We start from the raw sequence: 27,803 nt of genomic DNA on the forward strand, positions 1-27,803 counted from the left end.
GGGGGGGGCACTGAGGATGCAATTCGGTTGGTAAACTATTTGCCTAACCTGCAAGAAGCCCTGGTTTTGAAACTCCAGCATCACATCAAACTCTGTGTGGTGCCACATGTGTTATAATCTCAGCACTCAGGAGGTAGAGGCAGGAGGATCAGAACCTCAACGTCATCCTCAGCTACAAAGAAAATGGGAGTCCAGCCTGACACATGAGACACTGTTTGAAAGACATAGTAGCTCTCCTTTCTTTTTTCTTTGTTCAAGGCTTCATCCCTCTCCCGTTTCTGTGCCCTGGAATTCATTGTGTAGCCATTTGGTCTCAAACTCATGGCAGTTCTGTATCAGCCACCTATGAACATGGATCATACACATGAGCTCCGAAGCCCAATTTTATATAGAATATCTTGCTATGAAAGAGTACCTTAGCATATATTTTTCCACAATTCTGTAAATACATACTCTTTATAGTGTAACATGCTTACGTGCAACTTTGGGGAATATGATTAAATGTTAATTGTCAGACCCAATGCTAAAAATTCAAAACCAGTTGGGCTCTTAGTTTTATACACATAACCCAGACACTCTTATTAATGTCAGCTCCAGGATTTGGAAAAGGCAGTAAAGTAATCGAATCCAGGGGAGACTCTGGGAAGGGAGCTCAGGAGAACTCAGTGGCAGTCCTTTACAAGACTGAACTGGAGAGAAGACCTTGCGAATCTTCCAAAGGTAGTGAATGGCATGCATTCAGTGTGCCATCTGGCCTGCCTTCACCTACTTTGCCAGCACTCCAATCCAAAGCCTTTCTCTTTTGCCACCATGCACATTCAGAGTCCCTGGCTGTCATGTCCAGAAAGAAGGACCCTCCTTGGGGAGCTCTCCCTTCTACCCCACCCCATTGTTCATAACTTGTTGTTGGCCAGAAATGAATGGCATTTCTCGGAATTTGCCCAGGAATTTCTGCTGATAAACAAATGAAACTCTCAAAGGAAAAAGCAATCAACATAGTTTGAAGTATCAGTGTTTTCAACTTAGTTTGTTTTCAACTTGGTTTGAAATAAGAGTCATATCTATGGTATTTTAAGGAACGGATTAGTGAAATCTCCTTTAGTGGGTTGTCAAACTAGTTGTAGGCCTAACTCTTCAACTAGGACCTGACTTTTGCTCCAGTTTGCAGAAGAGGTGATTATTACACTGATTTCCTGTGATCTATCGGTGCCTCCAAATCTTATTAAGCCTTGCATATCCCCCATTTCCTTGTTAAGTTCTGACACCCGACGTTGTCACTCTTTCAGCATTGTTCTTTCCATGCAAACCTAGATTCCTGATATATTAATGCACTTGTCGTGTGTGTGTGTGTGTTTGTGTGTGTCTGTGTGTCTGCGAGAGAGAAAGGGGGGAAAAGATAGGGTTTGGGGAGAGAGATGCATATGTTCATATGAGTGTGTACATATGGGTGTGAACATATGTACATGCATATTTGTGTATGTAGGCAGAAGTTGATGCTAGCTATCTCTCTCTATTACTGTCCACTTGCTTTTTTTTAGAATGAAGTGTCTGGGCATATATACTAAAGAGCTATACCCCATTTTTAATTGAGAACATGTACTGTGAAGAAATTTGAGAAGAGTTGGTAACAAAGCTCAGAAATAATGAGATAACCAAGGACTCTTAGAGGAATCAGGCAAATGTTGGTTTTTCAGAGCACATGCCCTGTGTGTTGAAGAAGATTCCAAAAACCAACAGGGACGGTGACAAAGATTATCAAGACAAAAGCAGCTAGAGTTAAAGAATATGAAATGCTGAATTTTGAAAAACACAAAAACTCCTTATTTATACCTCCGAGGAATCGCCAGAGAAACTTCTGTTAGAAACCGATTAGCAAAAGCTCTGGGGACATTCACAGTCCTAGAAATGTGCCCACGTTTCCCATTGTCTGGAGGAATATATTCCTGAAAGTGCTTTCCCTGCCATTGCTTTCTGAGGGAAATCATGTCTAGGGTCATTCAATATAATTTTTTATTATAAAAAGATAATTAAAGGATTATATTATCAAGCCAATGAGGCAATGTTGAAGGAAAACTGTAATTACTAAGCTTGCTGAAAGAAATACTGAGGGGACTCCAACAGGTTCAGAAAGGTTAATGACTTTTGCCTTCTGTCTCCAAAAGGGGAAAATGGACAGAAATGAGCTTCAGCACAAGGAGGTACTTCTAGGCTTTAGTAGGAGAGCAGGCGCTATTGCAGCTCAATCTTGATATTAAGTATAAGCAAGATATGCATGTGAGTCAAAATAGAGTGGTGACAACGCTTAGTACATAGGGGAGGTATTTACTAGGGCTGCCACGGCAATTATTGCATTTGCTAGGTGACTATCCGGAGAATTGGTGTAAAATCATCCATGCAACTGTACTTTTGTGCTTTCAATATACATGTCATATTTCTCAGGTTTACATATTTTGATCACATGACATTTGCATTTGTTTGGAATGGTGGGATTAGAGGCAGGGGCATGTTGGAACCAGCCATAGGATCCTGTGTGCGCATACACTTCTCTGTGTCATGGTTTGTATGACTTTGGTCTCCTTGGTGTTTAATTTGTTCCATCTCTTCTCTCTTCCTTCTACCCCCTTTCCTCTGTTATCCTGCTTTACTCCTTCCTCTTCTCCCTCTTCCCCTCTTCCTTCCCCAACAATTAAACTTAGCAATCGTAAAGTCTAAGAGCTACAGAAGGACATGCTCTCTAAGTGGGCTCTTCAATATGCACAGAGGTATTTGGCTCCATTTGGAACCATGACCTCCAAGCTGCAGAGGGCACAGTATGTTGATGTCTGCATAAAGGCATCTAGTTCCAGGCATAGGTTCAGAGTGTTCTTTTTGTTTCCAGAAAGTCTAACTGAACAAGATTCCTTTTAGGAGAGAGGGAATATTTGTCATAACAAGGATCAGGTTCTCCCCCACCTAAAGATGTGTTGTGTTGTTAGAGAGGAAAGGCAAGGGTCTAGCCCTAGTCTCTCCACAGTTGACTGAAAATTTTACAGAGTGTGTTAGCCTCTTTGTACCCTTCTGGTCAACTTGTAAAATGTGTGATAATTATTATTTCTACCGAAGCTTGTATTGATATGAAAAAAGGGGAAGATGATAGAGGACATTCTTTTGAAAAATGCTAAAAGCGCTAGTGTATTCATTTCTTTTCTGTCACTGAAACAAAAGACCTGAAAGGCAACTTTGGGGAGGAAATATTCATCTTGGCTCACAGTTTCAGAGAGATGTAGTAGACCACTGAAGACAAACGGTTGTATATACAGAGTGGTGGAAAAGGCATGGAGCAGCAGTTTGTGAAGACAGGAGCGTAGAGTAGCTGTTTATTCCATGGCATAGACAAAGAGGTAGGGAGCTAGGTCAGAGCCTGAAGCAGATAACACCTTCAAAATACTAGCCCTATAGGCCCTGTGCCCCAAATGTTCTGCAGCCTCCCAAAATATTACTGCTAAGTGGACACTAAATATTTGAACACATGGGTCTAGGGAAGACCTTTCAGTCTTAAAGTATAACATATATATATATATATATGTTAGTATATATAACATATATATATATATAAGTATAACATATATATATAACATATATATATATATATATATATATATATATATATATATATATATATATATATATGCTTGACAATGTTACATCACTGGAAGGAGGAAGGAGGGAGGAGGTTAAACCCAGGGTCCCAATACTGCATGTGAACATGTCTCCACTTGGTAAATGAGAACCTTGACATTTGGTATTTACTGTCCAGAAACAGACACTGATCATGTGTCTCCAACTCCAGGGGAATGATTTGTGGGGATGCAAGGAAATGGGTGACAGGTTTTATGACAGTCAAGAAGACAACATGGAATCACTGGCATCACTGTGTCTGGCCTTTCTTCTGATGAGGTTCTGACAGGTACCTTCAGTCATATACCTCATCATAATGCTAACTTCAGAAAGCAGAGACGTGTGGTGATAGAGAGAACACACTTGGAGATAAGGTGAAAAATCTCTGTACTTCCTTGAAATCTTGAATTAAGAGAGTGATTTAACTTGACTAGGCTGGACTCCTCTACCACCATTATAATTAAAACATTCTTTGCTTTGAGCTTTTGTACAAGGATTAGGCTGACATAATTTCTGTATGCTGCCTAAGACTGCTTTGCTCCCTCCTTTTTCACTATTTTTCTACTCTGGCTGGAGCCTGCCATCTAGCATTTCTTCCAGGAACATAGCCTGACTCTTCAAAGAGTATCTCAGAGCTTGGGGCGGGAGTGGAGGAAAGATCCCTTGCTACAGTGCTACTTCCAAGTCTAGGAGGATCAATCTCTTTTCTTTCTGTTGGGGCTTTGCAAGTGCCTTGGTTGTCACAATGTTATCAGGGGAAATGTCATCCACATTTAGCAAGTTGCAGCTAGGGTGATATTCAGAATTCTATAACGAATAAAATCATAATGCAATAAAGAAGTGTTCCATACAAAATTCTACTGCTGTCCCTGTTGAGAAACACCAGAGTGGACAACACCCTTAACCACAGAAACAAAAAGCTGTCTACTCCTAATAAGAATTCAATGGTCTGGGTCCTTCCTTTCTTCACTCTCATATATTCATTTCACAAACATTGAGAGAGTACAAGATTTGAAAAAAGTTTCTGATATGTTTCACAGTTCCTGTTTCAAGGAGCTTATCATCTAATGGGGTACACAGGTATAAACAATATTATTAAAAGAGGATATGGTGAGTGCTACAGTAGATGTGCAAACGAGGTCTATATAGGTGGAAAAATCTATCAAAGGCAGGCAAAGCCTCAGAGAGGAGTTGATATGAGACTGGATTCTGACAGACAAATGGATATTGCCAGGTGGTGATAAGGTGTTGAGGAGAGGATATGCAAAGGCATTTGTGTAACATGTGACCAGCTAATCACAGTTCATGCAGGAAGAAGCTGGAAGGTCAAGTGGATAAAGGCCAGTCTTGGGGGATTTTACCTGTTTTGTGGTTGGGCATTGTTTTGTAGAGCCCAATACAAAGTATGGAGTAAATAAAGTTTTAGTAAATTCCATAAATCTTCCTACATTTTTCCTCTTATCTTGAAGTTCCTTTCATCCAAATCTCTCTCCAGCCACTCAGCACTTGCAGTCACTAACGTCTGATGAGAATGAGCCAGTTATTGACAATTGACAGAACAAATGATACTGAATTTCAGTAAGAATTCAAGAATATTTCATGTGACTTTGGAGAGAACACACTGAATGACTGGGCGCTGAGAATAATGAAGACAGACACCACCTTCATTTTAACATGCTTGATATGAGGATAAGCGTGTGTGTGTGTGTGTGTGTGTGTGTGTGTGTGTGTGTGTGTGTGTGATGGTACCATAGTAATTCCTACCTCAGAGGACTGTTGTGAGGATTATCTGAAGTAATGTATAAGGGCCATAGCACAGATGTTATCTGGCCAACAGTATGCCTTCAATGAATTGAAGTTATCCTGTTGTTATTTCAGGCTAGAGTTTAGTATGGAGAAGTGGAAACATGTGCTGACCAAAATAAGGATTTTGTTCTAAGAGTTACTAACTATGTCTTGTCAGTTTCAGTTATATCCTTATGCATCCGAACTCTTGGACATATAATTTTCACTGTTTTGTTGTCAGAGTGTAGATATTCTTGTGTGGGAACATAGCATTATTTTGCATGCATTTGAATATTTTGTTTCCATCCCAGCAATGTGGCAGGTAGAAAGCTTTTGTCTTCTAAGCTGTGGACTTAAGTATAATAGTTCATCTCTGCAATTCCAACATTCAGAAAACTGAGGAAAGAGGATCAAAAGTATTAGGCCAGTTGGTGCCACACTGCAAGTTCAAAGTTAGCCTGAACCACATAGAAAGACCCTGTGTCCAAAAAATAAATATACTGCTGAAGACACAGACTAGTAATAGAATGCTTATCTAGCATTCGAGGAGTTCTAGGCTTTATCTCCAACACCACAAATACATAAATATACACACAGGTAAATAGACTTAAAGCACTAATCTGTGTTCATGTCCAAGTCAGCAAATCTGCTCTTACTATATGGGAATACAAAGCAGAAGACCCACATCAGTCAGGCCAGAGCCAAGGAGATGAATTAGAAAGAAATTAAGTTGGGAGGGGCTGGATAAAGGAACAAATGTCTGAATCCAAGAAGGAAGGGAAGAGCAAAATCAGAGGGGAAAAAATCTGGGAAGGACAGGATACATAAGATCATCCAGCTGACCCCAAACTGAACTTACAATGTTTTCTGTGTTCTCTTTGCAAGAGGGGTTGGCTAGTGCAGCATTCAATGGAAACTTGTTGACTGACACTTCGCTGGGCACAAGTTCAATGTGAGTGTGCCTTTAGCTATTTATTTGATTTTTAAAAATCACATCCTTTGCAGTAAGACTGTTTAGCTTCTACTGGCGCCCTGGGGCAGTAAGTTTAGATTGTTAAAATAGCAGCCATTAACACTCTCTGTGTTATGACACTGGTCTCCCTGCCCCCCCTTTACAGAAACTCTGCTGGAGATTCTTTGACAAAAGTTAAAGTCTCCTCTCCACACAGAAAAGAAACCTAGTCTCCTGAAAGCCCTGCTGCTTTTGCCTAGCCCTCAATTCTGCCCTCCCCAGCCCCATACTCATACATGTGATTCTCCTGTGCATTCAGAACAGGAGCACTTCTCATACTCACTCCTCCCAACCCCCTCAAACACTCACATCCCACAAACAAGAGGGACCCTGGGGAGTCCTTATGGTTGATTTGCTTTCTTTTGTTTGGCTTAGTTTGATTTGAAATCAGTTTTTTAGAATGCCACTAGATATTTTTCTTGTGTATTAGTTGTGCTGTGGAAGGAGCATGTAAGGACTTCCTTCTGAGTGCTGGTCATGCTTACTTCCCTAAACTAGTAAGTATAATGCTAATTCTATTGATCAGTTAAAGTGGTCTTGGTGGACATTTCATACAATGCCTCTTGAGCAAATAGCCCAGGCAGCTTCTAAAAGATTTATGAATTCCTGGATTATCTAGATTATTCATAGGTCTACTTAAAAGGGAATTTTTCATGAGAGGACTGGATGGCCTGGGCTTTTCCAAAGGCCCTTGGGGAAAGATCAAAAGAACAGAGACAAAGGGGACAGTGTGGAACTGCTCAGCTCCCTCAACAAGGCAATAATCGAGACCAGACACAGAGAGTCTACCACCATCTCAGAATCTGTACTGGTCACAGCTGAGCTACCACCTAGGTCTCAGGAGAAAAAAAAAAAGAAGTTCTGTGTTCTTTGGGAAACTTTGGCATGCTTTCTGTGCTGGCACTTTCCAGTGGAATTTTGTGCAATAGTGGACACATCCCATTACAGTAGCCACAAACACATATGACCATTGGACACTTGATATGCTATGTGACTACTGTGAGACTAAGAAACTGAATTTAAAATGTGTTTCATGGTAATTAGTTTAACTGTAAATTGATGCAAATGAGTGGTGACTACTGTCCTACATGGCACCACTTTGTCTCATTCATTGGGAGCATTTATCCTGGATTGAATTTAGTTTTATTACTTTCTATTTGTTTAATTCCTTACAACTATCATAAACTTCTTAAGAGCAGATACTGTATATTCTATGAAGAAAGAAAATCATACCTTGAGGTGATGAGTTACTCAGCCTTCTATCTCCACACTTGACAAATCCCATAATCTATTTAAGAAAGATTGTAACCTACCTGAAGCCACAAGGCACATTCAAGTAGCCTTGAGGCCAAGTCTGTCTGCTTCCTGGATTATGCTTCGATCACATCTTTCTTTCAGATCAGGTTTTTAAATGTGAATACTCTTTTTGCCTCCATTGTCTTCAGGGCTCACAACTGAGATTCATCCTTTGTCCTTTGGATATATATTGGAGACAAGTCTGTCTTTATCTACTCATATGCTCAGGCACAAAGTAGACTCCAGACAAAGGTTTGTAAAGTGAGGAAATTCTCTAAAGCAGTGGTTTTCAGTCTGTTGGTTGCAGCACCTTAGAGGTCACCTAAGACCATCAGAAAACACAAGTATTTACATTATGATCCTTAACAGTAGCAAAATTATTGATATGAAGTAGCAACAAAAATAATTTATGGTAGGGGGTCACCACAGCATGAAGAATAATAATAAAGGGTCCCAGCATTAGGAAGGTTGAGAATCACTCCTCTAAAGCTATCATGTGTTACCTTTTACGTTTTATTTTGCAGGAAAATGTGTTTTGATGCTTTTGAATGATCCAGAGCTTATGCTGACTCAGCCAAGGGAGACATGGAATCTTTGAATCTCCCTGACATGGCCCATGTAGCTGTTTAGATATAGAGGAAGAACGCTAGGAAACTGGCTGGCAAAAGAAAACTAGAGCACTCCAAGCTCCCAGCTTCTCTAGATTCTGAATTTTCTTGATTTACCAAACTCACTGATTGTTTCTTGCTGGTAACCAGAGGCATGGCACAACTCCCTCTCTTCTCCAACTTTCTAGAATTAAACCTAGAATTAAATGTGTCCAGGATAGAACTTGGAGGAGTTCATTTTTCTTGTCACGTTAGAAAGTGATACAAAGTACTGACTCCAAACTAAGCCCAGAATCCAATGCTAAAAATGAAGAGAATTTAGTGTATAGGTGGAAGTGAATAATCCTCTTATAATTCTTGTCCTCTCTGCTTCCAACCCTCGTCCCCTTTGCCCTTAACCCAGAACCAACCAATGGTAACTCAACACTGGCTGAACTGAAGCAAAACCTGTTACCAGCCACCAAAGTTCAAGTTGTAGCCAGGCAGTCCTGCCAAGAGCCAGGCCCAAGCGAGGAGGCAAATAGTTTGTGCCCCATCTGCAGTGCATGGTCTGCTCATTTGTTGGTACCACCTAATGAAGAAGTGACCTGGTCCTGAGATACAAAGCTTCCAGGGACCCACTCAGTCCTAAAATTCTGAAGCCTAAGTACAGGCACTGGATGCCAAGGACACTGGAGAAAGTCTCTGGAGCATGTAGAACACCAAGCCAATTGGAGTGCCTGCTAAGCCAGCCCAGGATTCCTAGCATTCCAGCCACACCATATCCACCCCCACGCCCAGAGGGCAGCCAGTGGCCACAGCAGAGCCCACATCCAGCAGGGCGAGACCCACAGCAGACCCTCCAACAGCTTGCTTCCTTGTTAATGGCCTGCTTGTTTGCTTTGTGCTGAGTTCAGGGAGGTGGACAAACTGTAACACCCAGTTTAGCCTAAGAGTCGGACTTGCCATGGACTCTCTGGGCAGTGAATCATTTTGAATAAGTAGTTAATCAACTTTCCACTGAATCATCTTGAGGACTGTCAGGTTCACTAATCCTGACATATACTGTGTATATGTTCAGATCCTGTCCCCATGCTGATACTGGGGCTGGATATAAACAGCAGAACTTGAATAATGTGCTTCTTGGAAATCATTTGTATTAGGATTTCCATTGCCCGGCTCTTTTCAAAAATACCTGAAGGACAAAGAAAAATCTTACCAGTACCAACTCTTGGTCTTGTGTTCTTTTGGCAACATTGCTACCAAGAATATGTCCTCTTTACTTTGAGTGGCACTGTATGTTCAATTTCTTTTCCAGATCCTTCATGGATCTGTTTTCATTTGGCTTATTCTAGGCCAGGGCTGGCATTTTCTTTTTCCTGTAAATATTTTAGCATTTGCAGGCACCTCTTGCTACAACACTTCCTTTGCAGTGTGAAAGCTGTCCTGGACAATATGTGAATAATGGCTGTGGCTGCCTTCCAATAAAACTTTATTTACAAAGACAAGTCCTGGGTGCATTTAGCTCAAACCCCTGTTCTAGACACAGAATAATCTAAATCGGTGGGTGAAACCTAGTTTCCCAGGCTCAAATGTCTGTGAGGACCATTTTGAAGATTGGGCTGTTTTCCTTCTCTTTTTAGGAAGGAGACATAGACATTGTAAGAACAGTTTCTTCTCGTTTTGACTTATCAGAGTGCCTTTTCAAAGGTGTTAGACACATTTGTGATCACTAGGATTGCCTAAATGAGGGTGCATTAACAACATAAACTTCAGAACTTAAAACACATTTAGATGTTCACCTCAGGTTGACATCTCATTCTTACCAACTACCCTGACTAGCAGAGCATTACCATCTAGAATTTAGTCCCATTGGTATGAGAAAGAAGCATAGTAAAGTAGTAACTGGTGCCCTGCTTCTTAAGTCTTTTGTCTTGGAATAATAAGTTACTTTCGTTTATGTCTCACTGCTGAAAGGAAGTCAGCTTTTCTTGGGACCTGATTTTCAGGGACAGGGAAATGTAATTCCAGCATATTCCTGGACAAGGAATGTCAATGGCATCAACAAACATCTGCTCCAGGAACTACTTCTAAGCGTTCTTCTTGATAACTTTTCTTGACTACCTTTTTGTTTGACCTAATTATCTCTTTTGCCTAAACCCTATTTGGCTTTTCTCATTCATTAATAGCCATTGAAATTAATACCCTACCCAGAAACACAGCTGAGGGGCTCACATATTGGTACGCTAAGCAATACTTAGAATTTTTTGTAGTCCAGCCATGAATATGAAGTCAGGCCTCTAGCCAGGTCCTACATGCCATTGGATCCAAGCATTGATTGCCATTGGGCAGCCAGCCTAAGAACAATTAGACCTCCCATGTCTCTGGTTTTGATTTCACTTTTATTTACTTTTAGTGGGAATTTGAATCAGAGAGGGAATTCTAAGCACAATAACTCTAGGCAGTTAGTTCCTGCTTTTACTGCTATGGAGAACAGTTGTCAAGATGGAAAGAGGTTCAGCAAGTAAAAGACAGCACATATAACTGTGAGGCTGTTTTAGGAACTAAAGTGATAGCTTTGGAAGAGGAGATTATACAAGAAAACCCAAACTGGGCAGGACAAGCTAATTATTTTAACAGTTTCAAATCCCGGTAACTGTAAATACAAGGCTAAGGGTGGAGCTCTGACCCTGCTACATGTGATTGTCCAAGGATGCTGGCTCTTTTCTTTAGTATGCGCTCCTTAGGACCTCAGAGTTCTCTGTTGTATTATTTGCATGTGTCCCTCAGTCTGGGGAAAAAAAAAAAACAAGTAAAGAAAAGGTATGCACGACATTTGACAGGTCAGTCTTTAAAGAACAGTTGGCTCATTTTCAGGATGTTCTATTGACAGCATTCACAAGGATCCTAGCTGCAAGGAAGCCTATGAAATGCAGTGGATGTAACTGCCCCTCTAAATGGACTTGATGAGCATGGGACATCTGGGATGGGACAAGGGAGACTGCATAGGAAATGTTCCCATTAGCTGTCTTAGACTGAAGCCTTGAATAACCTACTGTCAATATTGCAATATTTGGCACTCAGAGTGTACCGTACTACTTGGTGACATAGAAAACTACTACCTTTGGAAGCTTTAGTATATAAAGATATATGACAGAATGAGTTCATGATATCGCACATCTTTCTTTGTACTTCATGTGACCTCTGGACTCATTCCTAAGGATACATATTCTCATGGACACAGAGGCTTGAGATGGGAATCCTAGGGACAGAAATGTGAAAATGTCATTCGGTGAAATGATAATCAGTAAGATGAGGCAGCTTATTCTGAATACTGAGACATTCATATGTCACTCATATAAAGTCAGGGGGTTGGAAGAGAGAGATGGCTCAGTGATTAAGATGGCTGGCTGCTGTTCCAAAAGACCTGAGATTGTTTCTCAGCACCCATGTTGACCTGCACAGAACTGCCTATAACTCTAGCTCCAGGAGATGCAATGTTCTCCTCTGGCATACATAAATAAATAATAAAATAAATCATTTCTTAAGTAAACAGCAGCCCTTAAAGGAGGGACAGTGAAACTAATCTTGCTGTTGTTTTTATCCTGGCTACCAGGAAATTCAAAGTCCTGTAACATATACCACAACTTCATAGGTTTCTTGGTCTGTATTTTTGGTAGTTATTGCTTGGGTTAGGTTTTGTTTTCTATTTTCCTGTTTAATTATTTTTCATGGTAAATACTATTTGTTGCAGAAGGGAGAAAATTTAGGTATAATTTCTTATCGTTTCATCTAATGTTAGGTTTGAAGACCAGCATTTATATAAAAGCTTTTCTGTATTTACTGGAAGTTCCTGTATAGTTGGTTTTACATGGTGTAGTTTTTGAAGATTATTTGTGAAAAACACTCAAGTAAGTGTCTAACATCACGAAGAGTAACTAGTGCTTTAGTGCCTAGCTACAGCTATTAAAATAAAAATTCCTCTTCTGTACTTTGAATATTGGACACAAACATACCAATGATTTATTTTAGTGAAGTGTTGCTCATCCACCCTGAGGAAGATAGTTCCTTATTATTTAGGGCAGTCCTTTTCATTGTAGAATCTTTACCACTCTCTTTGGCTTTTGCCTACTGAATAGGAGCAACATCTTCCTCGCTCATGGAAATCAAAACTGGCTCAAACCATTGTCATAGATCCCCTGAAGAAACACTTTCCCAATTTGAAAAATCCACATGAAATAGTGGGTATCTTATAGAAATTGAGAACTAATGCTCTAGTATGAAAGGGTTCCTATTTTCTTTCTTTTGAAAATTATTTTCACTATTTCAAATATAATTTTTATTTCATAATTTCATATGTGTGTGCAATGTATCTTGATCATGTCCAACCCAAATCCTCTTTCTCATTGTCTCTGGGAACCCCAAATATTTCACTGTCCCACCTTTATATCCCTCTTTTGCTTCTTACTTCTAATTGCTCACAGAATCCAGTTAGTACTCCCTGCATGCACATAGGTGTGGGGCGATCCACGTGAGTGTGGGAAACCCACTAGCAACTACATCCCTGAAGAACAACGACTCCTCCCCTCTCAGCACCCATCATTTGCCAACAACTCTATAGCTAAGTATGAAACCATATACATATAATATATAATATATATACATATAATATATATATATGTATATATACACATATATGGTTACTCTTAAAAGCCTACTCTGAAATTCAATACATTTTCGCATGTCTTCCAGGAATGGGAGTTAGAGATAAAGGTTCTGGGTATCAGGTGCTTAATGATATGCATACTTGCATTCAGATTTGTGACAAATATTGAGAGAGATTGTACGGAAAAAATGTCCCATGTGTATGTTCAGAGCTTGGATTGAAGCGATTTGCCAATACTCATTGACCTTTGAGAAGGACATTCTTCTGGGGTATTTTGGGGGGTCCTGGATGAGATGAGCTCTAGAACTTAAAGTCCTGAAGCAGTACTTTTCAATCTTGAACCTGCACATGAATTACTGGTCATCTTGTAATAGTGCAGACACTAGGTATAGAAAGTGGAGTGTGAGCTTCTGCATTTTTACCTAACTCTCCGGTGACAGCAATGCTGCTCACATCCATACCACTTTTCAGGAGAGTGTTTGTATTCATGGAAACAAAGAGCTGGTCATCTATATGCCACTTTCATATTCTGTAGAACAAGTACTGGTCTGGTATCTAATGAATTATTATTCATTAATGTTTCTTCCTGATACCTCAGTCAACAAGATACAACCAATATGACAGCCTTCCTCTTCCAACTTCTATGTAATCAATTAAGGTTAGGAAATTTGGGGTAGCAAGTTCTTCCTATTAGTCATCATCTACCCCATATATATAAATGTATCTGCATATATGTGTACATATATATATATATATGTGTGTGTGTACATATATATATATATATATATATATGTATGTATATGAACTTATACTTAGGCTGACCCAAAACTCACTATTTAGTTGAGAATGGCCTTGAACTTCTGATCGTCCTTTCTTTACTTTCTAAGTGCTAAGATTAGTCATGCATCTCTATGTCCAGTCCATACAGTGCTGGGATTAAAGGTGCACACCACTGCCCCACAGCTTTTTGCTGGTATTTCTAGCACATGGAAGATGAGTCCCTCTTTTGGTGTCTAAAAGGAGAGTCACTGCATTTTTCTAATAGTGTTCCCCTTGTTCCAGCAGCCTGGAGCCTGAAGTTTTTTCTTTTGCCTGCCACCTCTTTCTCTGCAATGTGTGCCAATGACCTCTAGGGACTACTTTCTGAAGGCTGATGCTTACAGTTTACCAAACACACTAAAATTCATGTTTAGAGAAAATTTTTCTCCATTAATTCTCGAGTGCTGACTGTATTTTTCCTCCTTTAGTAAGTAATAGGCTAGCAATGAGCTCTTTGAACCATCTTCAGACAGGTCCTGCTTTCAACTTTATTTTCTCTCCTCCAGTCATCCCAGAACACTTTCTTACCAGATCACTTCACTGCTTAAATCACTTCACAGGCTTCTCATCATATTCATAAGAACTGCAAACCGCTGGGCTTGACATCTTAGTATCTTCAGGTGCCTAATATCACTGCACTATCGTTGCAAGTACCAACCTGTAGTTTCTATCATTAACGCTCTACAGTATTTCATAGGGGCAGGCCTTTTCTCTTGTTTTATGTCTTCATCATAGAAATTAAAAAGTCAGCGAAGGGAAAAGACACAGGAGCTGCTAGAGGCACATGCTAGGTCTTAGCTGAAATGGATATCTCACGATGAGAAATGGGATCTTAAAAATTTACTAGTTAATACTATACAGGAGATGACAAACACCATGATCCTCATATTGTCTAGCTGTTATATTGATACACTGTGGTACATGTCAGAGAGTGCTCCTCTGATCTTCTGAGCCTGAGAGTTCACAGAAAATCCTCTGTTGTGATCATACATGTTCCTTTACTGTGAGACTTCTGAGATCCTTTAGCATGATGAGAGGGACATGAGGTACCTACTATGTAAATCTTTCCCCAACTTTATTTGATGGCCAGAATCTTATTTACACAGAGCATCTTGTGGACTAGTAGTGCTCTGTAGAGCAGACTTGGAAAATGCTGCTGTAGGCAATAAAAAGGAATGCCTGACCAAACTCCCCACTGTCTCATCCAGATGCCTCACATTGTTTCTGTAAGTGCTGCTTGAGGGTAGTGACTCATTTGTCCATTTCAAAGGGGCATTGGCCTAAAAAAAAGTTCCCAATGGATTAGAACTAAAGGAGTAATAGTAGAAGTCATTTGGGGAATTTATTTGGGGGAAAGAGAAAGGCAGAGAGTGACACATGTTACCACACACATGTCATTAACAATTACAAACAATGCATGGTAGTTTTAACATTTTCACTGCTAGTGCTAAGCCAGTTAAGATACCTCATGAGAATTAGAAAACATGAAAACCCGTAGCTTAGCAGCAGAGGAATAATCCACAGCTACCAGATCCACAATGGAAAGGTTTTGTTTTGTTTTGTTTTGTTTTGTTTTAGCCTACGTATTAAGAGTGCAATTGAACATCTAAGGTTGTAAAATTAGCCTCTGAAAATAAATTCATGTCATTTCTGCTTCAGTTGTTGGACTAGGCTTCTGAGGACTTTTCTAGCCATAGTGTTTGTGGTGTTAGTCCTTTTTTTGTCACTAAAGATCAGTGTCTCCTTTGCACCTTCAGGGTCTTACTTCCATGTGTTAAAACCAGAGGCATTTCTACTTCCTTCTTGGAAGAAACCTAGAAGATTTATGTAATGAGATTACATTAGTTCGTGAGCTGAATAATGCAACTGATGAGAAAGCTGTGGAATGGAAGTGGAAGAAATCTGGACAGGAAAGGATGTTGAGGTTCCCTCTGAAGATTGGACTGTGAGGAGGCTCTAGAAATATATGCCCTCAGCCCACTGAAGGCTGCTCTCAAATGTGCATCACTATGGGTGCAGAGAAGATAAAGCAAGTTTTGTGTAGAGACTGGTACTACTGAAGTACCCAAGCACCTAATCTATATCACAGAGTAATCTGAATCTGGCAAAACTCATTGATAATTTTCCCAGAAAAATACATGAATGTAAACATAAGGTTATTTTATAATTTAAATGCTGATTTCTCTAACCCGTATATCTGGTTGTAAACATTGTTCTCAGAATATCCTGTCCCAATGTTGTGTAAACACTGTTTCCCAATGGTCCCCTGCTATGTCAATAAAGCAGCTTACAGCCAAATACTGAGCAGGGGAGAGAATGGGGCTGGACTTCCTGCCATCCAGGTGAGGAGGAGTTAGAGGATAGGAAGTAGGGGAACTAGCTAGGGGATACACACACTCTCATACACACAAAATTATGTAATGGACTTCATAATCATATTTGGAAATCATGACTCACCCCATCAATCTGAGATTTAAATTAAGAGCCATTTGACACCTGGATGTGTATGTTTACATTTTAGTGGAATTAAAAATATACTCTGAATGTTTATGACATCTGAAATACAGACCATGTTTGTTACTTCATGTTTTTCCCTGTGTCTGTGCTAAAGCCATCAAGAGATGGAGGATGAGAAGACATGGGCCTTGTTTCCTTTGTAGTTATCGATTACTTAGAAAATAATATAAGTGAGGCCCATGAGATCATACATAAAGACACATGCAGGGAAGCCTAGTGACCTGAATTCTATAAATAGACACTGTACATTTTCCTCTGACCTCCACACACACAATTTAGTATGTGTGCATGCCACCCCCTACCATATACCTGATATCGAGAACTATACAATAGGAAGAGACAGATCATAGCAGTTGCTGCAAGACCTCAGAATGCATTTAGTAGACCCTAAGGGCTAAGGAGGATGTGAATAAGCAAAGGGTAGTGTGTGGGGGTGTTTGGTTCAACCATGAGTCAGAGCAGAGTTGGCCAGGAGCATAAGGGAGCAGGGGCCTAGTAGTAGAGCATTCTTTAGTTCAGTGGGATATCCTCAGGAGGAACACAGTTGAGATGTATGCCACACCCCTGGCTGGGTCATGCTGTGATGCTCCTCTGTCTGTGCAGGTTTGGCATTGGGTATTTTTTCACAGGCCAACTGATGAGTAGCACTGCAAAGATGGCACTGCCACCAGAAAGGCAGCAAATCACCAGCAGAGGGGCCCCTGCTGATCTAACAGAACTTGAATAGGATATAGTAAGCTCCTGACTGTTACTTAGTCTGCAAGAATAGAGTTTCAAATCTCCTCGTTACCTTCAGCTAGACTGCCATCAGTAAAGTGGAGAAGGAGGCATAGTTAATGAGCTGTTTTGTATAGTTTACTGCACCCCAGGAATTTTCAAAAACAAAAAGCCTGTGTGCATAGTATAAGCCCTACAAGTAAAAATGACTCCTCACAAAAAAAAAAAAAAAACACATACACATTTATGGAAATTTTTTAGAAATAGCGCCGGGTGAGGCAGAACTGCAGCAGCCTCATCACTCAGCAAGCTGGTCCCCAATCCTAAGAACATACAAGCTACAGCCAAAGCCAAAATCTGTGCTCGGGCTGAAAACACCTTTTAATTCCATCCTTCCCAGCCTTCTGCCTGACAAGAAAGCATATCAGACTGGGTCAGCTACTGCCTGACAGCAGCTGAAACACGAACAGAAATGGGATGAAAAACAACATGCAGCTGGGGTCCGGATGAGGAGGGGAGAAGTGGGATTTAATCAGGGTGTGAGCTTTCAGCGCCCTCTTCCACTCTTTTCCCTCCAGCTGCAGCAGCAGAAGACTGTTTTCTCTCACTCAGCACCTTCTTGCTTGGGACAGAGTGTTGTGTCTGTCTGTTCAGCTGAAGAGTGATCTGCAGAACCTGCTGCAGGAATTTTCTGGTCTGGGACCCCTACTGGGTTGGGCCTGGGGTGTAAGCTGAGAGGCCACTTGCATTGCTGAAGGTGTACACATGGAGTTCCTTTACACTTTCCATGCAGGACTATCTTCCCTGCATCGGTCTTTTTGTTTAATGTAGCAGTGTATCGGCTAGATCGCATTTCCCAAGGTGGATTCTGGGAACCCTGGGTAAAACTATGGCACATGATTGGCCACCCTCTATCCTTGGCTAGTTCTCCATTTATTTTAATGTATTTCTACTTCTGTCACTAGGGTACAAAGCATCTTTTGTATGGCTGGCATTTTGTCACCCACAATATGCCTTCATTGTTTGATGTACATTAAGTTTTCTTCTGTACCATTTTTCCCAGCATTTTTAATTTTCTTTTATTTATTACAAATTATTTACTTTGTATCTCAGCTGTAGCCCCCTTCCTCATCCCCTCCGAATCCTGCCCTGCCTCCCTCTTCTCCTCCCCTGCCCCTTCCCCAGTCCACTGATAGGGGAGGTCTTCCTTTCCTTCTATCTTACCCTAGCCTGTCAGGTCTCATTGGGACTGGCTGCATTGTTTTCCTCTGTGGCCTGGAGGAGGTGATCAAAGAGCCAGCCACTGGGTTCTTATCAGAGACATTCCCTGTTCCTATTACTATGTAACCCACTTGGACACTGAGCTGTCATGAGCTACATCTGTGCAGGGGTTCTAGGTTATCAACATGCATGGTCCTTGGTTGGAGTATCAGTCTCAGAAATGACTCCGGGCCCCAGAATTTTTTGGTTCTGTTTCATTCTTTGCGAAGCTCCTGTCCCCCTTCAGGTCATTTTTTATTTTAGTCTTTGAAACCAGAGCATTTGTGACGGATTGAAATCCTCAAGATGAACTGGATGCTGCAACAGCTGCACTCTTGGGTTTAGGTGTTGTTTTCTCACAGAATCCATGCCTGAATTTGTGATAGACAACTTTTAGGTGCCTCATCTGACCAGTCCAGGTAGTGTTTCATCTCTTAGCCTTGACACTCCAGTTATACTTCCTCTTGAGCTTGGCAGGGTAGCCACATTTGCCACAGGTCGACTTCTGAACGTAGTAGGCCTTAGAGCCACAGTGGCAGCACAATGTGTGCATCTTATTGCGATGCTTTCCAAAGGATGACGTTCTTTTCATTATCTTGCTTCTGCTGCCTAGGCCAAAGAGTGCCTCCAGGTCTTTCTATCTCTTCCTTCTTCCATAAGATTCCCTGCATTCTGCCCAAAGGTTGGCTATGAGTCTCAGCATCTGCTTTGATACCCTTCTGGGTAGTCTTTCAGAGGCCGTCTGTGCTAGGCTCCTGTCCTGTTCCATGTTTTCTCCCTCTTTTGATGTCTCTATCTTTTGCCTTTTTGAATGAGGATTGAGCATCTTATCCAGGATCCTCCTTCCTCCTTAGCTTTTTTTAGGTATCCTTTATTTATGTTTAATATCTACTTACAAGTGAGTATATACCATGTGTGTCTTTCTCCTTCTGGGATACCTCACATAGGATGATCTTTTCTAGATCCTACCATTTGCCTGCAAATTTCATAATTTCCTTGTTTTTAATTGCTGAGTAGTATTTCTTGTATAAATATACCATAATTTCTGTATCCATTCCTCAGTTTAGGGACATCTGAGTTGTTCATTGAGACATTTTCACATACTATAAAATTCACCCTGCTAAAGTATGCAGTCTAATGCGTTTTAGCATATCCATAATTGAAACCAACACAATTATCTGCCTCCAGAATATTTCATGTTACCCAAAAGAGGTCCCATACTTACTAGCAGTCACTGTCTACTCTGACTCCTATGCACAGGTCCTGGCATCCACTAATCTAATTTCTGTCTCTTCAAATTGATCTCTTCAATTCATTTTATAGAAATGGAATTATAAATGTAGTATTTTGTGAGTAAGTTCGTTCATTTAGTATACTTTGCCATTGTTATTGTCTTATTTTGAAACAGGTTTATCACACTTAAAATCAGGCTTATGTTGAACTCAACATTGTAGCTCAGGCTGGCTTTGAACTTTGAGCAATTCTCCTGCCTGCTCCAGATCCTTGAAAACTAAAATTAATATCCAGCCCACTTATCATACTTTCAAAGAATATTTTAATTTATTTATCTTTGACAATTTCACGTTTTTATATATCTTGATCATATTTATTACAACTCCCTGCATATACATCTCCTTCCCCTCTTCATGTCCTCCTCCAATTCCTCCTCATCCTTCTTGTTCAAGAAAGGGTTTCTCCATGTTGACTTTGCTGACCTGAAACTTACTCTGTAGACTATGTTTGCCTTCAGCTCAAAGAAAATTGCCTGCCTCTGCCTCTTGACTTCTGGGATCAAAGGTGTCTGCCAGACTCCTCTTCTTTTATTAACTCACTTAATCCAGTTAGTGTTGCCCACATACTTATATGTATGAGACCACCCATTGCAGCATAGACAACTCATCATTAGTCACATTCCTTAAGAAAAATGACATTCCTTCCCTAACTATCATCTATGAGCAAGATTTTCTAAGCCAGTGGTTCTCAACCTTCCTAATGTTCAACCCTTTAATACACTTCCTCATGTTGTGGTGACCCCCAATCATAAAATTATTTTCATTGCTACTTCATAACTGTAAGTTTGTTGTTATAAATCATAATGTAAATATTTTTGCAGATAGAGGTTTGTCAATGGTTGAGAACCACTGTTCTCTTTTAGTCTAAATCCATCACCAATCCATGCTTGTGTTTTGACAGCTTGACATGGTGCAAAGCTTGTGCAGATTATTATAACTGCTTTGAGCTTATGAATTCAACTGTATCATGTGTTCAAACACTGCTGCTCATCATCTGGCTCTTACATTCCTCCATCCTATCTTTCATAGTGTTTCCTGGGCCTTTGAGGGGTAAGTGATACAGATGTCCAATTTAGAACTGAGCACTCAGCAGACACTTATCAGGGTATGCCACTACAAAATCAGAAGCAAAAACAAACCAAAGCCTTCTCTGACTGAAGTTGAAATCAACAGTAATCTATGGCCATGAACATAAATATTTAGAAGACAGCTTAGCAATGGTTCCACATGTCCATTTAGCAGAACAACTGTAGAAGCTTTCCCAGTAGGGCTTATGACCTCCTTAGCGAAGGCTTTGACCAGATTAACAGTAGTAGAGACTGATTTCTTCCTCTGTAGCAGGTCTTAAATCCTATTGGAAAGCAATTGGTTAACATTTAGAAACATCAGTGGAAATCTGCTGTGCAGGCTTCTAATTCTACTCACCTCAATGACCATCAAGTGATAAAGTCGTTATGTGAGACTTCTCTGAAGAGGTGAGACTAGAACTTGCCCATGAATGGAGGGAAGAAAGATGATAGATGAATGGGGAAACAGAGCAGAATCCTAAACTGAAAACTTTTATGCAAGCCTTTTTGGAAAGCAACTCAGATACTAATTCAAAACAAGATAAAAACTCAAAACTACCAACAATCATCTTTGTTTAGCAATTACACAAGACAAACAGCAGGAAAGGGCACTAAAAAGTGATAGCTGAAACCTATTGAGATGGTGGGAAAAGGAGCTCAACTTTTGTTTCTCTTTCTTGGCTTTTGAGAACCACCCACAATCACAAGTCTATTTGTGACTATCCTTAAATCCTTTTGTCTGAGCACTTTAGTGATCCAAAGCAGAATCTAACATGTGAGTGTGGGAAATGTTTTCTCATTCTTCACAGAAAGCAAACATTGAGACAGAGAAATTACAATTGTAAATTTGGGAAGATGGCTCATCTTGTAAGACCACTTACTACACAAGCATAAGGATGTGAGTTCAACTTCAAAAAAATCTACTTAAAAAGCCATTTGTGTTCACAAGTACATAATTCCAGGTGGTGGGGGCCTGAGACAGGAGGATAGCAGAGGCCTGATGGTTTCCAGTCTTGCTCCAGATTCAATGAAAGACCCTATCTCAAGGGAGAATGTGGAACATGATAAAGCACAAGTTCCTCTGGCCTCTACTCTATCACACAGTTGTGTATACCCACATACACACACACACACACACACACACACACACACACACATATATATATATATATATATATACATACGTAAAACCCATGCAACACTTAAAGTACTGACCCAAATATGGCTATTACTGACATGGAGAAGATGAGGTAGATGGTGTCCATTAAGAAATGGGGCATAATACGATGATTCAGCACATATTAATATAAGAGCTTAGGAATGAGGAACTGTCTAATCACCATTCAGGATCTGGTAACTTTTGAGAAATTCTAGAAGCCATAAAGACTATGTTTTACTTCATGTATGTAAAAATAAGCATTGTCACTGTGTTGAATCCCTGGATGATTTCTAACACAGTACATAGCATTAGCTGAAATTATTGCTTCTTCTTTGGGGTTTAGTGAATACCTTATACAGATGCAGGATCTGCCAGTGTAAGACCATGTTCACTGTAAGAACTATGCACCCCCTCCCCAGATCTTCCCTTGTAAAGATGCTTTCTTCCTTCAAGGGACCCCATCATTTGAGCAAGTAATGATATGATAATTTTGCATATTTAATAATAGTATACAACCAGTATTATGTTGAAAACCACTAGATATCTTGTTTACTTCTCACAACTCATAAGGCTGGTATTGTTAGCATCCCCATTTACAGATGACGGAACTGAGGCAATGAGACAAAAAGCAGTCCACTCTGTTGATATGCAATAGCTAGTTATATGAAAGCTAAATGTTAAGCCCAAATAAGACATTCTGAAGTTAGGTACTCTAAAGAGAAAAATAAAGGATAAAAGAATAAGCATACTATGACCCAGTTATTTTCACTAAGATATTAGTAGTAGTGGTGAGGAGTAAGAAACTTTTCCTACGAAGATACAGTGCACACACATCTGTTCACCTCAGAAAGAAAACCCACAACAGACCATAGTAACAAGTAGACCAAAGTTCAATTTGATCAACCAATGAGTTTTCATTGGGGTTCTAACAGGAATATGGGTGAAGATTTACTTACAGGAGCAGAGATAACTCAAAGGTGTAGGTAATACAAAACAAACAACAAAACATAACAAAGCAAAACACCACCACCGCTAACAACACAACAAAAACACTATGGGTGACAATACTCATTAAAGCACATCTTTGGAGTTCTCTGCTTAACTTGCACATCCTTGGCGCTCTCTGAAGAACTCTACGGGTCCAAGAAACCCTTTTCTGCCATTAACTAGCCAAAGGCTCTTTCTTCAGCAGTTGTTTACTGTTTTTATAAAGCAGGGCAGGGACTTTCAAATTTTTTTTAAATATCAAATTTCCCAGACATGTGACAACCTCCTGAGTCTTAACTCCTTCTGAAAGGGAAGTTTTGATTCCCAGGCAAGTCTGTTGGATTTGCAATATCTAATTACAAAGTGACAACCACTTAGGCAACAGGATGAGTTTCCAATAGCAGTATTTTAGACTTTGTTAAGAGCAAAAGAAGTAATAAATATTTAGGGTAAGGAAATGTTCTCTAAGCACCCCAGAAATCATAGTTTTGTTTATTCATAAGGTCATCCTTCATGTAAATTGAGGGAAACGGCTTCTTTTCCAGCTCATCCATAGTGATATGTCTCAATGCTGGTCTTATTTCTTTAATGGTGTCTGTTTTCCACTACTTTTCATACTGTTTTGTTGGAATTTAAGTGGAAACAGAGGACATGGAAAGACTAAAAGCTATGGAGCCTGGATACTTTTGTTGAAGTATTCCTTTGAGTGGTCCTGGAACCAGCTTGGGTTCACACTGATTTTCTGCCAGTTTTCAGCTAGAAGCTATGAGTTTGTTCCAAGGATAGTTGGTTCAAAGTCCAGCCACCTCAGAAAGTCTGAGAATGGAGATGATAGAGAGTGGGGTGGCTTGTCTTGCTTATGTGGTTGGGAATCATGCTGTGTTGGCCCTATAAAGATTCAAGAAACTATTTGAGACATGTACTCCATTCTTAGATAGAAAAATTAAACACAAACAAGGGAAAGTGGCTTGTGTAAGGTTATAGAGAATTGATACAGGGACTACCATTATGATTCATAGATACAATTCCAAAACTTTAGCACTCGTTTGTGAAAATAGCACACATTGGAAGGCAGAAAAACTATTTCTGAGTCTACCCTCCAGCTGAGCAGCTGTTGAATATAGATCAAATATTTTCATGCTATCTGTGGTTTCATTTTCATAATTTTCTCCCTAAAACCATTAAGAATGTTAGAAGAGTGAAAGAAATGAAGATACTGAAATAGTTCTATTGCATAAGAATTGGTGGAAGTTTGACCATAATATCTCTCACTTTCTTCGATATCCATTTTGCTCTGTCTCCTCTGTCTCCCCATATTCTGTTGAGTAGAGTAGTGGACTCCAGTGCCACATTACTCCAAAGACTACTGCAAAGAAGACTCAGAAAGCTAGTTATCCAGAGGAAAACTTCTCCCTGCAGTTGCCCTGCCACTGATGCCATTGAATGCCCAATTGGAAAAATCAATTCAAATTCTTTTGAGGCTAAATATTTCCAAAATTGTGTGTGTGTGTCTGTTTGCACACGGGTGTGTGTGCATGTGTGTGTGTGTGTGTGTGTGTGTGTGTATGTATGTGTGTGTGTGTGTGTGTGTGTGTGTGTGTGAATTTGAAAGATCTGCCAGCTTCTGTGAGAGTCATGGCAAATATTGTTTTGTAGGTCATTGTATGTTTCATTTGCCACAGAACACTGAGATTTGGAATAATTAGAGCCCAAGGGGCAAATGGCCCTGCTCCTGTCCTTTCCCCAAAGAGTTCCACTCTTTTCTGCCAGCTGCAGCTGTCTGCTTGTATGCACACATAGGCAAGGCCAGGGACTCATGCCCTAGACAGAAAGTCAATTAGTTTGAAATGAAATCTTTCTTAAAGGGTTCTTGTGTTTTAGGCAAAATTCAGGAACTAATCCTTACATGCTATAAGGATCATGGATAAGTAACATCTGAGGGAAGAACAATCGAGGTTAGAGCAACTTATCCAGAGAAGTAGAAAACCTAGTTTTGAGGCAGATCATTGACTAAAAGTGCAGTTCTCTGGGTATTTTAGGACACATTAAGACAACATAGTTCTCATGGTCTGTCAGTTTGGTGTTTTGGTTTTAACTAAATGAGACTTTTCTTGCTGTAGGTTTGAAGTAATTGGCACTTTTCTTGATAGTGGATAGGAAGGAATTTCAGAATCAGATTCCGGTCAGTATGCTGGTGCTGCCAAATTTCAAGTTATGTGACCTTGGACAGATAAATTAACTTTTTGTGGTATATGTATCAAACGTGATGGCAAGCACTCTAGCACTGACCTATGCTCCAAACCCAGGTGATTAAATTTCTTTATTCTTGATTTCTTCGTTTATAAAATTGGCATTTGATCACATATACATGAGCATATTATTGATGAAAACCAAGGAAATAATGTACTTAAAAACACCATGTGCATAATGTACACATAGGACTCAATAAACATTAACTATTGTTATATTATAATGATGACAGATAATGTTATTCTTACCCTTTATCATTTTTACTGCATCTTGAGAATGTCAGTTTGTTTTTAATGATTATGGTGCTGTATAATTTATCCACATAACATGGACTTTAATTCCCTATAGTTTTTACTGGTAAAATTACCCCACCCTCTGAACCACTCTCTAATGAAACCCACAGCTCCTCTGATTTCACCTCTTCTACCATCCTGTGGCAAGCACTCTCTACACATCATTATTCTTTTTTGTGTGTGCATTGTGTGTCTGCATGTGTGTATGATAAAGAGAGCAAGAGAGAGAGAGATGAAGAGAGAGATACAGAGAGACAGATGCAGACAAGTAGATCAAGAGCATGCTACTCATGCAATACAGAATATAGTAAAGGAAACCCATTAAAAAATTTCCAGAGATCATTCACTTTAAGTAAACTCACTGAGTGAATTAACGTTTCTGCTATATGGCAACTGTATGCTAGACTCAGTCAAATAGAGATACATGAAATAGACTAAGTTTTCAATAAATAATACATACACATCCGTACACATACACATACACTGATAGAAGGTGAAAATCAGTTTCAGGACACCAGGATTTGAGTCTTCTTTTCACCATTTACTAGTTTTAATACTTCAGGTAAGTCAGTGTCATGATAAGTTTCTCTCCAACATAAAAGAAAGGTAAGACTCTAAACTGCTTGACTCATAGATGGTTATGAATATCACTTTTTAATAATATAGCCTCTTTGTAATGGTTTGCCAGGTGACCATAATCTACAGACACATATTCCAGAGATATTCACTGTCCAGATTGTGTGCTTTAGGCATCAGATACCTTGAGCGGTCCAGAGCACTGGCTGAATCATTGCACAAATTTGTGGGAACAAGCAGATGAGAGTTGAAACTTTATATGCAAGGAATTCAGCAGGTAGAAAACAGTGAAGGAAGAAGACTGCCTTCGTGGAGGAACTGACAATAAGTAACAACCACAGATACCACAGGAAATTAATGCAAAGTATGAAAAATCTATACAGGGCATGACAAGGTATAATGTTCCCAGGGTAGTTACAGTAGGCAATAGATGGTTCTTTTGAAAGTCTAAAAGAAGACTAAACAGTGGTAGTATTGGTTTCTTTTTAGGTAAGTCCATATCTTATCTAGGCTGTACCAAGTATAAGTTCAATCAAGGCAAAGCCTTGTTCTCTCATTTCTCCAGTCCTTATGATAGTGCTTGGCACATAGGAAGTGTTCAATAAAATCTTGAGAAAAGAACAGTTGGTCAGCTGTAAATCTTCTGTAGCTGTCTAAATACTACCTACTATCATTAACCTCTGGAGCAAGGATTGTGTTTTAACTCCCTCTGTATAGTACAGCACCATCCTCTGTTTGAATTATGAAATTCTTTGCAATTTTGCCAATGCTTGATGTGTTTTTTTCTGTTTGTCTATTTCTTTGTTTGTTTTCCTCCTCCACTCTGTTCCAGAAGATTCTTTACCACTGGTGAACAATAAGGTAGCCAGCAAGTCTTGTGAATACAATGGAACCACTTACCAACATGGAGAACTGTTCATGGCTGAAGGGCTCTTTCAAAACCGGCAACCCAATCAGTGCACCCAGTGTAGCTGCTCGGTAAGACCCTGCTGCATCTTAATGCCCTTGCTGGTCAATACCCAGATAGGAAAGTCACCACCTCTGCATTTCTGCTGCCAGTGAAGCTGACACTATAAAGTGTTTGAACAAAGATGTGTCGTATTTGAATCTTAAGCCTCCCTGCCTATCCAAACTACCTGATCTTAAGCAAGTTTGAACAGCTGCCAAAGAGCTCCAAATCAGTTGTATCCAAGGCTTATAGCCACAAGAACGTGAAAAAGGCAAAGATGAGCTCTTTGACTTAATCAGCACATACATTCCCTGAATATTTACACCAACCAACCTTTCACCTGAAGGATTCATAGTTATTGAAGTCCTGGTAATGTCATAAGTAGAACACTTAGTAGGACCACTTGATCCAATTTATAAGAAAATGTGGCATACATTTGTTTTTATCCTATTTCTAGCCATTTCACGAGTGGACCACATCTCTATTCCTCTCATCTTATTACTAACAGGCAGTCACTCCCAATTTTCTACAATGAAAAAATTATGTTAATGTCTGATAATAACAATTCCCATGGCACTATTAGTTACTATGAATACTTTATAAAGTCTAGCATCTATATCCTTACCTAATGGTGCAGTACAGAACAATGAAATAGAGTGAAAATATATATATAGAATGAAGCATGAGAGGAGCAATCAATGGCTTTTTAGGGAGACAAAGTTAGCTAGTGGCTTCTAGGGGTAGGGAACAACAGTTTTCTTTAAGGCTGTAGGTCCTCATATGTGACTCATTCTCCATTGGATGGCCCCTCATGCCCATGAGTGGTAAAAATGGACTCAGTGATTTACAGAAAGAAAAAAATGGAAGAGAAAGAAAGAAAGAAAGAAAGAAAGAAAGAAAGAAAGAAAGAAAGA

At 39.8% G+C, this 27,803-nt stretch overlaps 1 protein-coding gene across 1 annotated transcript in view; it reads left to right on the plus strand.

Annotated features, from left to right (window-relative positions):
• Positions 1–27,803, plus strand: part of Chrdl1 (chordin like 1) — a 78,712-nt gene that overhangs the window by 6,030 nt on the left and 44,879 nt on the right. Inside the window, 2 exon segments of the mRNA XM_055604960.1 lie at positions 592–720; positions 26,773–26,918. Of these exon segments, the coding sequence (XP_055460935.1) occupies positions 592–720; positions 26,773–26,918 (275 nt within the window).

The sequence above is a fragment of the Psammomys obesus genome, unplaced genomic scaffold, assembly GCF_907164565.1.
Source record: "Psammomys obesus unplaced genomic scaffold, mPsaObe1.curated_primary_1811, whole genome shotgun sequence".
NCBI classification, from domain to species: domain Eukaryota; kingdom Metazoa; phylum Chordata; class Mammalia; order Rodentia; family Muridae; genus Psammomys; species Psammomys obesus.